At 41.5% G+C, this 14,839-nt stretch overlaps 1 protein-coding gene and 1 long non-coding RNA gene across 2 annotated transcripts; one reads left to right on the forward strand and one right to left on the reverse strand.

Moving 5' to 3' along the window:
• Window positions 1-520: 520 nt before the first annotated feature.
• On the reverse strand, window positions 521-7,513 carry LOC119017405. Its single transcript, XR_005074419.1, has 3 exons — window positions 7,272-7,513; window positions 5,845-5,906; window positions 521-702 (listed from the first exon to the last, which is right to left on the reverse strand). It is a non-coding gene; the product is annotated as an uncharacterized LOC119017405 (long non-coding RNA).
• Window positions 7,514-8,749: 1,236 nt separating this feature from the next.
• On the forward strand, window positions 8,750-11,489 carry gdf6b (growth differentiation factor 6b). Its single transcript, XM_037093209.1, has 2 exons — window positions 8,750-9,561; window positions 9,775-11,489. Exons 1-2 carry the CDS (start codon window positions 9,051-9,053, stop codon window positions 10,665-10,667), a joined length of 1,404 nt encoding a protein of 467 aa, XP_036949104.1. The 5' UTR covers window positions 8,750-9,050; the 3' UTR covers window positions 10,668-11,489.
• Window positions 11,490-14,839: the final 3,350 nt, after the last annotated feature.

Below are 14,839 nucleotides of genomic sequence, written 5' to 3' on the forward strand. Positions count from 1 at the left end.
AAGGAACAACGTCCTCATTCCTATCTGGACCAGATATCACATGTTTGGTAAGAGTCAGGCCCTGAACACAGAGGCTCATTTTGTAACTTCATTTAAACGAAAAAAGACATTTAAGATTTTGTTTTCAAAAAGTGTCCCAGCAAACAGTTACCAAAATTCAATTTGAAATGTCAAATTTGAAAGTTGAAATGCATTAGCAGAAAGGCTTTTTCGTTTCAAGGTCATAGCTGCATTATTCGACTCATAAATAAAATTAATAATAGATCATCCAAACTGCATTTTCATTTTCTTCTTCAAGACTGCTCATTTTGCTTGCTGCTGACTGCTGCTCAGACACCATAAACAACACATGGGCCCTGTTTCTAAATCAGTCATTCCCAAAATAGGTACAGATAATGAAGGTAATGGGAGCCTTGGTCTCCTTTGCAGACAAAAAAAATGTATTGTAATATCAAATATAGTTAAAGCTTTTTCTCCTTTAAAAATCAGGGATGAGCACAGAATTAAAACCACAACAGGGTGTAATTCAAAAAAGGGTTTATTACGTAAATAGCCAGTAAAGACAACAGTGCTCACTGTCCGAGGAGGTGAAACTGTAGTGAAGGAGTTGTCATCAGAAGACGGACACAGATACTCAGTTTTCCTGCTGCTTCGTCTCCAGGGTTCAGCTCGTCTCGCTCGTCTTGGCTGCTCGTCCGTCACCTGCAAATGAGAAAGAGGCACAGTGGTAGTTTGATGTCTCTTTGTGGAGGTTTTGTGTTGGTTTGTTGAGGTTTTGTGTTTGTTTTTGAAGATTTTGTGTTTGAAGAGGTTTTATGTGTTTGTGGAGGTTTTTGTTGTTCTCAGAGGTTTTGTGTGTTTTGTATAGGTTTTGTTTGTTTGTAGAGGTTTTGTGTGTTTGTGGAGGTTTTGTGTGTTTTTAGAGGTTTTGCGTGTTTGTGGAGGTTTTGTGTGTTTTTAGAGGTTTTGTGTGTTTGTGGAGGTTTTGTGCGTTTTCAGAGGTTTTATGTGTTTTTAGAGGTTTTGTTTGTTTTTAGAGGTTTTGTGTTTGTTTTTAGAGGTTTTGTGTTTTGTAGAGGTTTTGTGTGTTTGTGGAGGTTTTGTGTGTTTTTAGAGGTTTTGTGTGTTTGTGGAGGTTTTGTGCGTTTTCAGAGGTTTTATGTGTTTTTAGAGGTTTTGTTTGTTTTTAGAGGTTTTGTGTTTTGTAGAGGTTTTGTGTGTTTGTGGAGGTTTTGTGCGTTTTCAGAGGTTTTATGTGTTTTTAGAGGTTTTGTGTGTTTTTAGAGGTTTTATGTGTTTTTAGAGGTTTTGTGTGTTTTTAGAGGTTTTGTGTTTGTTTTTAGAGGTTTCGTGTTTGTTTTTAGAGGTTTTGTTTGTTTTTAGAGGTTTTGTGTGTTTGTGGAGGTTTTGTGTGTTTTTAGAGGTTTTGTGTGTTTGTGGAGGTTTTGTGCGTTTTCAGAGGTTTTATGTGTTTTGTAGAGGTTTTGTGTGTTTTTAGAGGTTTTATGTGTTTTTAGAGGTTTTGTGTGTTTTTAGAGGTTTTGTGTTTGTTTTTAGAGGTTTCGTGTTTGTTTTTAGAGGTTTTGTGTGTTTTTAGAGGTTTTGTGTGTTTTTAGAGGTTTCGTGTTTGTTTTTAGAGGTTTTGTGTTTGTTTTTAGAGGTTTTGTGTTTGTTTTTAGAGGTTTTGTGTTTGTTTTTAGAGGTTTCGTGTTTGTTTTTAGAGGTTTTGTGTGTGTTTGTGGAGCTCTTGTTTACATTGTTTGTCCCCCACAAAGAGACCTGGGTCTATTTTTGTTGAGTTTTGAGTCTTCGTGTTGAGGTTTGAGTCCCTGCCTCAGTTGTATTTAACCTGAAATCACTTCTCATAATTTGTTTAAATGGAGTTTTAATTTAATTTATTGGGAAGTAAATTTGAACATTTACACTGGTATAAAGTTACTCTGTACAACTTACATTTTACAACATTATTTAGTTAATAGTTACTTTGTATATTCATAAAATATAATATAATTTTCCACATTTGCAGGACTAATAAAGGAATTTCTGATTCTGATTACTTACTGATCTCATCTATAAAATACCTATCATGTGTACATACAACGATCTGCCACAAGATTAAGACCAGTGACGGGGGAAATTGGTAACATTGATCATCTTTTGACAATACCATGTTCGGCTGTGAAGCCATGACTCCTAGCATTCATGTGGATGTTTCTTTGACAAACATCAGTCACCCAAACACAGCTGCAGACCAAGTACACCCCCTCCTGGCAGCAGCACTCCTTGGTGGCAGTGCCCCCCCAGCAGGACAACGCGCCTGCAACGCTGCAAAACTTGCTCAGGAACGACCCGAGGAACGTGGGAAAGAGCTCAAGGTGTCAACCTGACCTCCAGATTCCCCAGATCTCAATCCAACTGAGCTTCCACTGGATGCAGTCAGAGCCAAGAACGATCCATGGGGGCCCCAACATGGATGGTAGTTGGTTCTGGCACATCCCATAGATGCTCAACTGGATTGTGATCTGGAGAGTGAGGAGACCAGTTTGACACCTTGGGTTCTTTGCCATGAGGGGGTGCAGTTGGTCTGAACGGTGTTTGGGTGGCTGTGTTTGTCAAAGAGGCTCCACAGAAATGACAGAACTCAAAGTTTCCCAGCAGAACATTTGATTGAAACAAGACGATCAATGCTCACTTCACTTGTCAGTTGTTTTAATATTTTGGCTGAACAGTGTAGATATACATGTTAAATACTTCTCATCTTTTACATAAATTTAGTTTTTATGGATTTTTATAATGAAATCTTAATCAACATTAAATATTTGCTGATCAAACATGATGTATTATTATAGATTAAGCTACCCAGCATTAAAAGCAGACAGTTGAGACCTTAAAGAGGAAACACGAGACAAGCCAGTGTCCTGCAGTATGGAGGACAATTATTAATTAATCAATTAATTGCCTGATGTCAGCATACTCGTAAAGCAATTCTGTAGAAAGACAGCTGATTTTTGAGTCTCATTCTCAGGTTGTCAAATAACGCACTTTGTGGGCTAATTAACAGGACAGTTGAGTTGTTAACATTGAGAAGACTTGTATTTTCATATACATTTTATCTAAAGATATATTTCATATATATGTATTTTTGTGTTTATCCAGTAGCTGTAAAAACACTCCTTGAATCCTGTGGGTTTTGAGGTGGGGCTCTGGTTGGTCGGTTCACACAAAACTGATAACCAGGTTTGCCTGGCAGACCACTGACAACTGAACCGCTGTTACTGAACTTTTGTGCTTAGAACTCTACGGTGGTGAACTGGTTGTCGTAGCTTACTGTGCTCAACATTGTTTAGCTAACACTGTTAGCCTGAAAAGCTTTATACCGCGATGTTTCTCCAGCAAAACAACAATTTCCAAGGCTTCATAAATCTTATCAAGCACTCTCTGAACGCACAGTTGCGTGCTCGAGCAGAGATGTACCAAAATTGAAAACAAACTTCAATACACTCAGAAGGACACAGACCAACTAACAACCGCTCAAGCTGTTTGTAACTATCAGTTCGCTGCACTTCTACCATGAACATGACCACAACAACTACTTCCAAACCAAAAACATCACAACAACACAATCGGATCCTTATTAGTGGCCTGCTGGGCGTTGAGGCCGAGGGCCCTGTAACAGCTTTTTAATGATCTCTGCTTGGTGTTATCAAGCAGGATGCTGTTGCACACACTTGCAGAGAAAATGAATTCCTGCAATTGTTTTTTTTTTATTTGTTTTATCACAGAGGTTCAACATTATCTTCAAGCAAAGGCATCGCGTCCATGCACACTGAACTCGCGAGGGGAATCGTCATGGACAGATGAGGGCAGAGATCCAAGCTGCTTTCGTGGCGTCAGGCTAGCTTCTACCGTGGCCCTGAGCATGTCCCTAGCCAGGCCGAGGCCCAAGCTAAACACGCACACTTTGTGCACGCTTCTACCAACCATAGGTGTCTGAACATGAGGGACCTGTAAGTTGGCGGGATCGCACAAGGGCTCGTAAGATACGCTATTACCAATACCAGCAGCTGACCAAAGGCCTGACTACTGCCATTCATGGAAACCACTGCTTACAGCTCCGATGGACTGCACTCGGGCATTTGCCATTGAAGATAGCTGAAGTCCGGTCAAGTTAACCTATAAATTACAATAACACCAGGTTTGCCAGGCAGACCACTAACAACTGCATTGCTGTTACTGAACTTTTGTCCCTAGGAAGCTCTATGTCTCCACTCAGTTCTGCTGGTGTTGTAGCTCTCAACTCGCTGCACTTCTACCATGAATGAAAACGCCAATGCTAACACCAGGTTCTGCTCAACATAGTTTATTCACTCAGAAGGACGTAGACAAATTAACCTTACACAGGACACCAGAAATTAACATGTCTCCTTTGCTGTACCTCTACCATCGATGTGACCACAAGAACCACTTTTAAACCAAAAACTTCACCCCTGCACAGTTGCACGTCAGAAACTGAATACGTCCCTTATTCTTAGCCTGCTAGTTGAATAGGCCGAGGCTAACATGAATGTTGAAGCTACATAAATGAAGCTGTCCATTTAAAATGTGTAAGTCCCAGCTCAAAACCCATAGGCTTCAACGGAGGTACAAGTATTTTAAACAAGGGTAGTTTTACTGAGAGGAAATATAAACAAGTCTGTTTACAGTGCCTAAATGCACTTATTTGATCTAATTCATATTTAACATGTGTACACACTGAGAGCCACATCATTAGAACCAGTGACAGGTGAAATAAATAACATGGATGATTTTGTTCCAACGCCATGTTCGGCTGTGAAACCAGGAGTCCTGGCATTCATGTGGACGTCTCTTTGACAAACAGCAGTCACCCAAACACAGCTGCAGACCAAGTACACCCCCTCATGGCAGCAGCACTCCTTGGTGGCAGTGCCCCCCCAGCAGGACAACGCGCCTGCAACGCTGCAAAACTTGCTCAGGAACGACCCGAGGAACGTGGGAAAGAGCTCAAGGTGTCAACCTGGCCTCCAGATTCCCCAGATCTCAATCCAACTGAGCTTCCACTGGATGCAGTCAGAGCCAAGAACAATCCATGGGGGCCCCAACATGGATGGTAGTTGGTTCTGGCGCATCCAACAGATGCTCAGCTGGATTGGGATCTGGAGGATGAGGAGGCCAGTTTGAGACCTTGGGTTCTTTGCCATGAGGGGGTGCAGTTGGTCTGAACGGTGTTTGGGTGGCTGTGTTTGTCAAAGAGGCTCCACAGAAATGACAGAACTCAAAGTTTCCCAGCAGAACATTTGATTGTAACAAGATGATCAATGCTCACTTCACTTGTCAGTTGTTTTAATGTTGTGACTGAACAGTGTAGATATACATATTAAATAAAACATAATCATATAATTTATATTATATATTCTAAACAGACATACTGTTTATATTCCCTCTCAGTAAACAAAACCCTTTTGAAAGGTTGAACTGAAACAAGGCCAGTTGCCAACAAAAAAGCACTGACTAAAACCCATTTAAAAAATTACTTTTACTTCCTTCTTTTATTTCCCATTGAAATAATGTTTACATCTCTTGTTTGCCTTTTTAATTAGTTTTTTTTTTTTTTAAAGACAAACAGAAAAAAGGGAGAGAGACTAGTGTCCCAACAGTGACACTGTCAGTGTGGCTTCTGCCAACACAAACTGTCGGTATTCAACGACCTGTGAATGAGACTTGACTATTCTCTAGAATTATTTACTGATCATAGAGTATTAATGAACAGCAACTGATAAATCTCACACTTTCTGCCTTTAATGTTGGCACCTCCATTGCACTGACCTTGTTGGACCGGATGGCTCTTCTCTCCGGGTCTGATCACCATACAGGTCAGAGCTGTTCACCTAGAGAGAGGAGGAAGTGCTTTAGTATAACATGCATATCTCTGTATGTGTGTGTGTGTGTGTGTGTGTGTGTGTGTGTGTGTGTGTGTGTGTATTCTGACTATAACAGAAAAAAGATGCAATCAGATTACAGACACATCCAGCAAAAAGGAAATTTCTTACAGCATTATAATTCTACAATAAAGAATAATATAAGCAGTCTGTAACCATGCGCATGACCACTGATGATCACTTCAGCAGTCTCACATCACTCTGCACCGTAAAATCTATAATAGTCTGGTTTAATAAATGTGTCTTTTAAAGGTTAACCAAAGGTAAACCAAATGTATTCAGTCCTGAAAACAGTTAGTGCTTTATACACAAGTAGTATGATTTTGGAAGTCTCACAGGGAGTCAGTGAAGTGATTTAAATAACATATTAATTCACAACTGAGACAAACACACTTAATACATTTTGTGCAGGCCACAATGAGGCTGCATATTGTGTGTTAAACTACTTTAGCTGCTCAAAATTACATTCTAGATGCTGACATACTAATATACTGAGACATTATTAAACACAACACATGGAGCCTGTTAGCTAACTGTGCTGTACTCTGATATTCGGCTGTAACAAGACTAGTGTTAACAAGTTAACATTACACAGCACATAATGGCGTCATGCTAACACTCTCCAACAGACACGCACTTTAGCTAACATGCAAACCTGCCTGTAAAAACAGGACGATGAAATGACTCAGACATCTTTATAAACTAGTTATAGTGTCAGTACCCCTTAATGTGTCCTTATCCGTTAATAAAGGCAGCTGAGCCGCTGCTAATGTGTTTCCCAAACCATGCAGTGCATCTCCAACAACTTTAAAGTCAGCTAGCTAGCTAACACAACCACTCACTTCAACTGACCAGCATATGTTAGCTAACCAGATTTCATTGCGCTCAAAAGAATACATACAATTAAGAAAAGTTTCATGCCGATGTTGCCGAAACTACCGACTCGTTTTAAGAAAGTGACCTAAATTTAATTAGCTGTGCATTACCCATGTAATAAACACGGCAGAGATAAAACGACCAAAATTACAATGGAGTTTGGTGCACCGAACAAAACATAACGTCCATCGCGGATTTAATCGGATGTATTCGGAGGATTCTGTTCAAGCCTAATTTACCCCAACGCTTAACAGATAAATGAGACTCTTCAGCTTCGTGTTCAGAGTTAATTCAGAAACGTTTAAATCAGGCTTAAACAATGTGAAAACATGAAGGTAGTTACTATGTGGAGCTTGCTGAAAGAACATGACATGAATAGTCTGTACTGGTAAGGTAACTGTACACATAAAGCAGATTCATACATAACAGTTTACTGACCGTGTTCGTGTCCTCAGGGTAGAGCCGTTCAGACCAGAGTGAAAGTCCATCAGCAGCTTATATAGGGATTTAAAATTTTGGAGGGAAATTCAGTAATTTCGCGCGGGAAACGAGCGAGACCGCCCCTTTTGGCGCTGCACCACCTGGATTCGTCAGAAAATCTGTGGGCGGGACTTAAGGGTCTGACGTGAGAGCGGCCTGAAGTGCACTGATAAAGGAAAGTGCAACATGCAGCTTCCTCTGGAAGAAGAAAAAACCCTAATGTCCAGTAGGTGGCGCCAGCTTGACACAGTCCCCCCAGGCTGACTGCTCCCATCTCCCATTGTCTGAGAGCGCACCTGAATGCATCGTCAGTTCCAGTGACTGGATGAACGGAGAAAATAGGTAATAATCGTAATGAAACCGCTCTGAAGAGCTGCTGGTAGTGACTGTGGGTCAGACTGCAGTCTCACAATCAGACCCATGAAACATACGATACATTCACAGTAATTATTCCCGGTAATAAACTGAAGGCATCACGAAGGTATCTTTCCGGATTTCAAAGTAAAGGACGGAAAGGATTTTGACACAGAATTACTCAGAAAGTACACAGTAAAAGTACTTCATATTATTCATACAAGTAGTCTAGGAAGTACAAAGGTCAGCAGTATATGAATCTTGGACTACTTATGGAAACAATATATATATATATTTTGTTTGTTTGTTTGTTTTTGTTTTGTTTTGTTTTTCTCATGTCGTGCTTTATTTTGAAATCTGGAAGGACACTTTCCTGATACCTGGCTGGCTTGACCGCAGTGAAAATTTCGCCCAGTGAAGACTGGAAATAGTATTTTTTTTGTTTTCGTTTTTTTTTGTTTGTGTTTTTGTTTTTTGTTTACCCTTCCAGAATAAGACCCTCACATTGTTATTTTATTTCATTTTCATTTGTCCTGCTAGCTGGTTCAACATTTTAAATGTTTGTATCACAAATGTGCCTTAAGTGTTTGTAATTTGATGATACTTAATTTGAAATTTAAAAAAAAAAATAGTATTTTCTTTTTTTCGCGCTGGTGGCTTGCATGTATTTGCTCCATCTCCTCCCATTTCAAATGAAGACGCTAAAACTTATTGAAGCGTTGGATGGAGGCGCGCGCACGACGCACATCATCAAGTGATTGGATGTATGACGTAGACGCAGACTATAAACATTTTTGTTGGGAGCCTTTCTAGACTACAGAAGGAAGGAAACCAAATTAAAGTTTTACATTTTCCCTCCAAAAACGGGACAAATTGTGTCCCGGGAGAGATTGATATTTTCCCGGGACAGATGAGTTTTGTTTCCCCGGACATGTGCATCATTGTTGTGTGTATAAACTGCAGGAAAACATGTAATAATAATCTAATGCTGAGTGAGGACTCTGTCCATGGTGCTGATGGAAGCTGATTGGCTGGATATCTGTCTCCTCTTCTTGCTGCAGTGTGATTTGTTGTCTCTTCACTAGAGGGCGGTAGACTCCGTGATAAATCCTGCAGTCGTGCTGCACAGACCGGGGAAACTTCTCACACTGCCACAGAAAACTCAAAATAAGAGTCATTTTGGAGGTTTTTGCACGAGCAGATTTTATCGTGTTAGGTGAGTTTCTGCACATGCACCAGATGTTGACAAGCGTGTTTTCAGCGCACATCTGTCCTCCCGGGAGAGGAGAGGAGAGGAGAGGAGAGGAGGGAGGCTGACAGAGGAACAATTAGTTTTACAGCCTTAATTTGCGCCCTCCATTTAGAGCCGACGTTAACAGCACAATGTGGGCGTGTTCTCGGCCCCCTTCTTTAACTTTTGCGCCGCCTGTCCTCCCGGAGCTGTGCGCACTTTGCGGAGCTGCCACTTGCTGCAGAGTGGATGCAGAGTTCAGCTCCGGCTTCGCCCCGTGGTCCCTCCACCAGCACCGGCAGCTCAGAGGCCAGAGGATGGATCTCTGTCACTTCGCTCTCCTCTGCGGGGCTCTGGTGTCTCTCTTGGAAGTCCCCTCGTCTCACACTCTTGCCATTTTCCCTCCGGCTGCGCCGAAGAGCAGCAAGGTGACGGGGATCTTCGACGGGCAGGAAGCCTCCAAGTATTTCAAGGAGTTTTACGCGCCGCCATCCGTCGACAGGAACAGCAAAGCGGCGAATAAAGAGTCTGTAGAGCCTCATGACTACATGCTGTCCATCTACAAGACCTTCTCCACGGCGGAGCGGCTGGGACTCAACGCCAGCTTCTTCCGCTCCTCAAAAGCTGCAAACACCATTGCAAGTTTTGTGGATGTTGGACAAGGTATGTGGAGCTTTATTGTACAGATGTATTGTATTGTACATTTGTATTCGTGTGTGTGTGTGTGTGTGTGTGTGTGTGTGTGTGTGTGTGTGTGTGTGCAGGTTGTCTCCCAGATTAACTCAGACAGTAGTGGGATTTTTTTCCCTGTCAGCTTCCACATCATCTCCGTGAGAATGCAGATCTGACCCGTCCTGTTTTTAATGCTTTCCACAGATGACCTCCCACTCTCCCCTCTGAGGAGACAGCAGTATCTGTTCGACGTCTCAACCCTCTCCCAGAAAGCGGAGGTGCTGGGGGCCGAGCTCAGGATTTACACCAAAGTGTCTGGGAATTTCAGGATATCGGAAACAGAGCCCGTCGACATCCAGCTCCTCTCGTGCCACGACCGGCAGCTGCTCGACTCCAAGACACTGGACCTGCAGGACTCCCAGAGGCCGAAGTGGGAGGTGTTGGACGTGTGGGAAATATTCAAAGAGCAGCAGCAGCAGCACCAGGGGAAGCACTTCTGCCTGGAGCTCAGGGCCATGCTGGACAACCCAGAGAGGGAGCTGGACCTGCACCTGCTGGGCCTGCACCGGCACGGCAGGCCTCAGCAGAAGAAGGCCATCTTAGTGGTGTTCACCAGGTCGAAGAAGAGGCAGACGCTCTTCAGCGAGAGGAGAGATGGGAAGGCGCTGCTGGGGCTGGAGAGGAAGGCCAAGGAGAGGGGCCCCGGCGCCAAAGCCAGCAGGAGAAGGAGGACGGCGGCGTCCAAGACTCGCCACGGGAAGAGACACGGCAAGAAGTCCAAGTCCAGGTGCAGCAAGAAGCCGCTGCACGTCAACTTCAGAGATCTGGGCTGGGACGACTGGATCATCGCCCCGCTGGATTACGAAGCGTACCACTGCGAGGGGGTGTGTGACTTCCCCCTGCGCTCCCACCTGGAGCCCACCAACCACGCCATCATCCAGACTCTGATGAATTCCATGAACCCCAGCAACATGCCGCCCAGCTGCTGCGCCCCGTCCAAACTCAGCCCCATCAGCATCCTGTACATCGACTCAGGAAACAATGTGGTGTACAAACAGTACGAGGACATGGTGGTGGAGTCCTGCGGCTGCAGGTAGTGGAGCTGCCACGCCATCGTTCAGCAAGACTCGAGCAGTATTACCGGCCGCGTGGTGGCAAAGCTGCGCACGAAATAAGGAAAACTTGCTTGATGTGTTCGGCAAGATGAAGACTAAACACATTTAACAATGCATTTCCTCACCATGCACCCGACAAGGTCATGTTTATTACCTCAGACTTTTGTTTTGCGTGTTTTTTTCCTGTGTGTTCCTGTCTTCACAAAACCTCTCCGACCACTTCAACGCCACGACGTCGGCAATGACAAGAAGATTTTGGCAAAATGTTCGCTTGTGTCTTTCAGAGAGTTAGATGACAAGATAAAAAACAGTCTATTTGTAGTCTGTGATGGATATGAAGCTACACGAGTCAAAGGCAACACACACACCACTTTTTTTATGGATCCACAAATCAAATCCCCTCCCCAAAAGTCAACTCAAATGAAAAGAAGAGGTCAAAAAGACCTTTTCTCAAGACAGACACTAGTCTACAAAAGGTCTTTGAGACCAAAACATTGACCTTTTTTAATAAATCAGAGCAGACGTGAAAAGAACCTGTGCCAGACTCACTCTTTTTCATTGAAATATGAAGCTACAGCCAGCAGCCGTTAGCTTAGCCTCGCACAAAGACTGGAAACAGGTTGAAACAGCGAGCCATGACTTTGTTTCAAAGGTAGCAGACCTGTTGTTTTGTTACTTTGGTTTCCAAACACAACACAAGGTGATGGTACAAACTCATTCTGTTATCTTGAGACACAGCCAGGCTGGTTTTTTCTCCATGTTTCCAGTCTTAATGCTATGCTAACCCTGCTGGAAAAACTAGCATAGACCAGCACCCAAACACAACATATGCAGGTGTCACCAGCAAGACCAGCATATGTTGTGTTTGGTGCTGGTCTGTAGCTAGTTTTTCCAGCAGGGTTAGCATAGCATTAAGACTGGAAAGACTGTAGCTTTTGCTTCACCGCAAAAACCCAAACAGAGTGATGTTGATCTCATCTAACTCTCAGCAAGAAAGCATATCATCTCTAATAATGTAGAACTGCTCCTTTAAAAGATACACGTTAATCATCTGTAGTTTAAGGAAAATAAATCTGCTCTTATCGAATTGCTGCCAGCGCAGAAACAAAATGATTGGAGCCACTTTTTTTAATCATTTTGCTGGATACTGTTTACTGACTCCTTGGACATCAGCACTATGTTAGATCTTCATGCTACAACTACAAAATGTTACAGTAATATGAGATTTTAGCCTGATAAACATGATGTTAAGGCTGCAGCTATTCAAGGTTTTCGTTGTTGTAAACTGGACAGTCATTGTCTGGATTCAGTCGACTCGTTAGTTCTGTGAAATATCGAAAAGATTGTGAGAAATGCTGTTTCGTCCAACAAACGGCCCAAAACTCAAAGACTCATTTACTGTTTTGAATAACAAAGAAAAGCTGTTTGACATTATTATTTTCATTCAGGTGCACCAGCACATTATTTAACTGCACCCAGGAACACATTTAAACGTATTATCTTAAGAAATTAAGCACTGTAAAATCTGAGAAAGTAAAAAAAATCGAGGAAACTGATGACATCAAAAATCACCAAGAAAGTCGACTAATAATTTTAACTCATTGAAACTTTTTAGCCCGTACAATTTAAACTAAATTGTCTGCTTTAGTTGACTTTTGACTTTTAAGTAAAGTCAACTTTTAAATTTACAGCGTTTCAACCGGAATAATGGTACAAATACATTTTTGATTTACAGCACACGCAACAAGAAATTGTGATAACCTCAATTGTTTAAAAGGATAAACTTTTAAATAAAGGAATAAAGAAATTAACAACTAAGTTTCACTGATGCTGATGAGATTTAACTCTTTAGATACTGAAATATTGTATTTCTGGTACGTGATATAATCAGGACAATGCAGTCGGTACCATAAAAGCATCAGAGTTTGATGCCCGGTGCATCCTTTAAAACATCTTGTGACAGTTTTTGGATGCATGTTTGATCAAAATAATCACATCCTGGTGCTTTTTTCTGGTCATTTCAGTCATTTTCAAAAGAACGCTCTGTTGTTAAAACAGTCCAGGCACAGTTTAAAGCATTGTTTACAACTGAGGCCTCAAAAGCAGGAAGTCACTCTCGTTAGTCAAAGCAGTCGGGCAGTCCAGCGGCACAATTGTGTTAAATAACTGATTCTAATGATCAGAAATAATCAATCTCAATAATCAATTTCATCACATCCTGAATAGTGACATTTCCTCCGGGACTACAAGCAGATTTTCGGCACTTGTCATGGCCGATGATGACTCAGGGAACGTCCTCCAGTGCTGGATGTGAAACCAACCACCATCAGTACATTCCCGTCAAAAACCAGCGCAGGGTTTCTCACCATTTTTACTTTCTTTTTGTTGTCGGGGGGGAGTTACACAATTTTGTCTGCGATGCACTGATGTTCAAAGGTACCATGTGTAAATATTTGAACTAATAATTTATGTTGTACGAATAAGTTATTTCATTTTTATCGTCCGCTTTGTTCTGTTACAACTTCCAGACGGCGTGAGTCACACATCTGGACGTTTTAAGGGTTCAAATAAACACATGTGGGTAATGTTTTGGTGATGAAAGGTGACAGCCGTGTTCTGGACTGTGAAGTACTGTACTCTCATCAGTGTTTGTGTTGTGTATATAAATAGTCAAATGATTATTCACCAAAGAGAGAAGCGTTGTTTCTGACTGGTGATCTCTACTGTTAGCACATTTTAGCCTCTTATATTTTGTATTTTGCATTATTTACAGGAATGTGAAAATAATATATTATGCTGACTTTCATGGATCGTCCGGAGTCTTAATCTGAACCCAATGTCTCTGCTCGCCTGTATCCCACCATGTGACAACTGATGATGTATTTTTACAGAGTGAAATAATCAGTTAAGTTGTTTAATCAAATGAATCTATTCTTATAAACTGTGTGAACTGTAAGATATGTAGACTCACAGGCGAATTAAAATGTCTTGAACTTCAAATCGTGTCTTGTTGAAGTGTGTAATTTAATAATACTTACAATACATGATCATTTTAGTGCAAAATACTACCAATAATACTACTGTTATCTATGTTGCTTCTTAGTTCTACCTGTTTTATGTGGTATTTTTTATTCTATTATAATGTCATGCTAATTATTTCACTCTTTCTCATCCTCGGAATCAGAAATTCCTTTATTAGTCCATCAAACGGGGTCATTTGTGCGTCACAGCAGCCAAAGACAGTTCAATATAACAATAAACAATAATAATAGTAAAAAATAAACAATATAATACAAAGGTAAGAGGAAGACGTGGAGCAGAAACAGAAATAAAAACATATATATAATATGTTCAAGCATAGTTTGTAGATTTTATTGTCGTGCTTGAAATTTGGCTCCCAGCATAGCAAAGAAAGACACATCAATACAGTATAATGCATCAGTAAATCATAATTAATAAAAAGGAAAGTCTGGAAATGCGACAAAAATAAAACATATGATTTCAGTAAAAAGAAAAAAAGACACATCTTGTTTTTTAATTTGCACATAAAGTGTCATCGCCAGCAGACTCCAGGAAGTTTCTGCTCCCGGACAAAACAAAATAGTTTAGCAGAAATCTCTCAACATTTTGTTTTTCCACTTGTTGATTTGATAAACAAGATACAACATGTGCAGTAGTGAGCTTTACAGGTGCTGGTGGGTGGATTTTCTTTTTTTATGACCGCTGGACAGAGCCGGGCTAAAGCTAAAGCTAAGCTAACCAGCTGCTGGCCTCATATTTATTGTGCAGACGTGAGAGTGGAGTTGATCTTCCCGTATAATCCTCAGCAAGAATGTAAAAGCACATATCTCCTAAAAAATATCGTCTGAAATGCGTCTGGAAGTGTGGACAGCTGCTCGCTGAAGCCTCTCTCACACGCAATTCCTCTCTGGCACGAGGAGAAGTGTGCATATAAACGTGGGGAGAAGCTTTGTGTTATTTACATGGAGGGCGAGGAGTTCCTGTGATGCGTTTCATATTCAACATGTTTTCAAGACAGTGTGAAAGCAGGTTGTTACCACTCGTTTCCTGACATTCAGGGACCTCCAGTGGCCATAGTTACTTTCACATCAGTAAAAGAGGAAGTCAGGCGAAGAAGTTTAAAGAGTGAAAAG

This window comes from Acanthopagrus latus, chromosome 3 (genome assembly GCF_904848185.1).
Source record: "Acanthopagrus latus isolate v.2019 chromosome 3, fAcaLat1.1, whole genome shotgun sequence".
Taxonomy (NCBI): Eukaryota; Metazoa; Chordata; class Actinopteri; order Spariformes; family Sparidae; genus Acanthopagrus; species Acanthopagrus latus.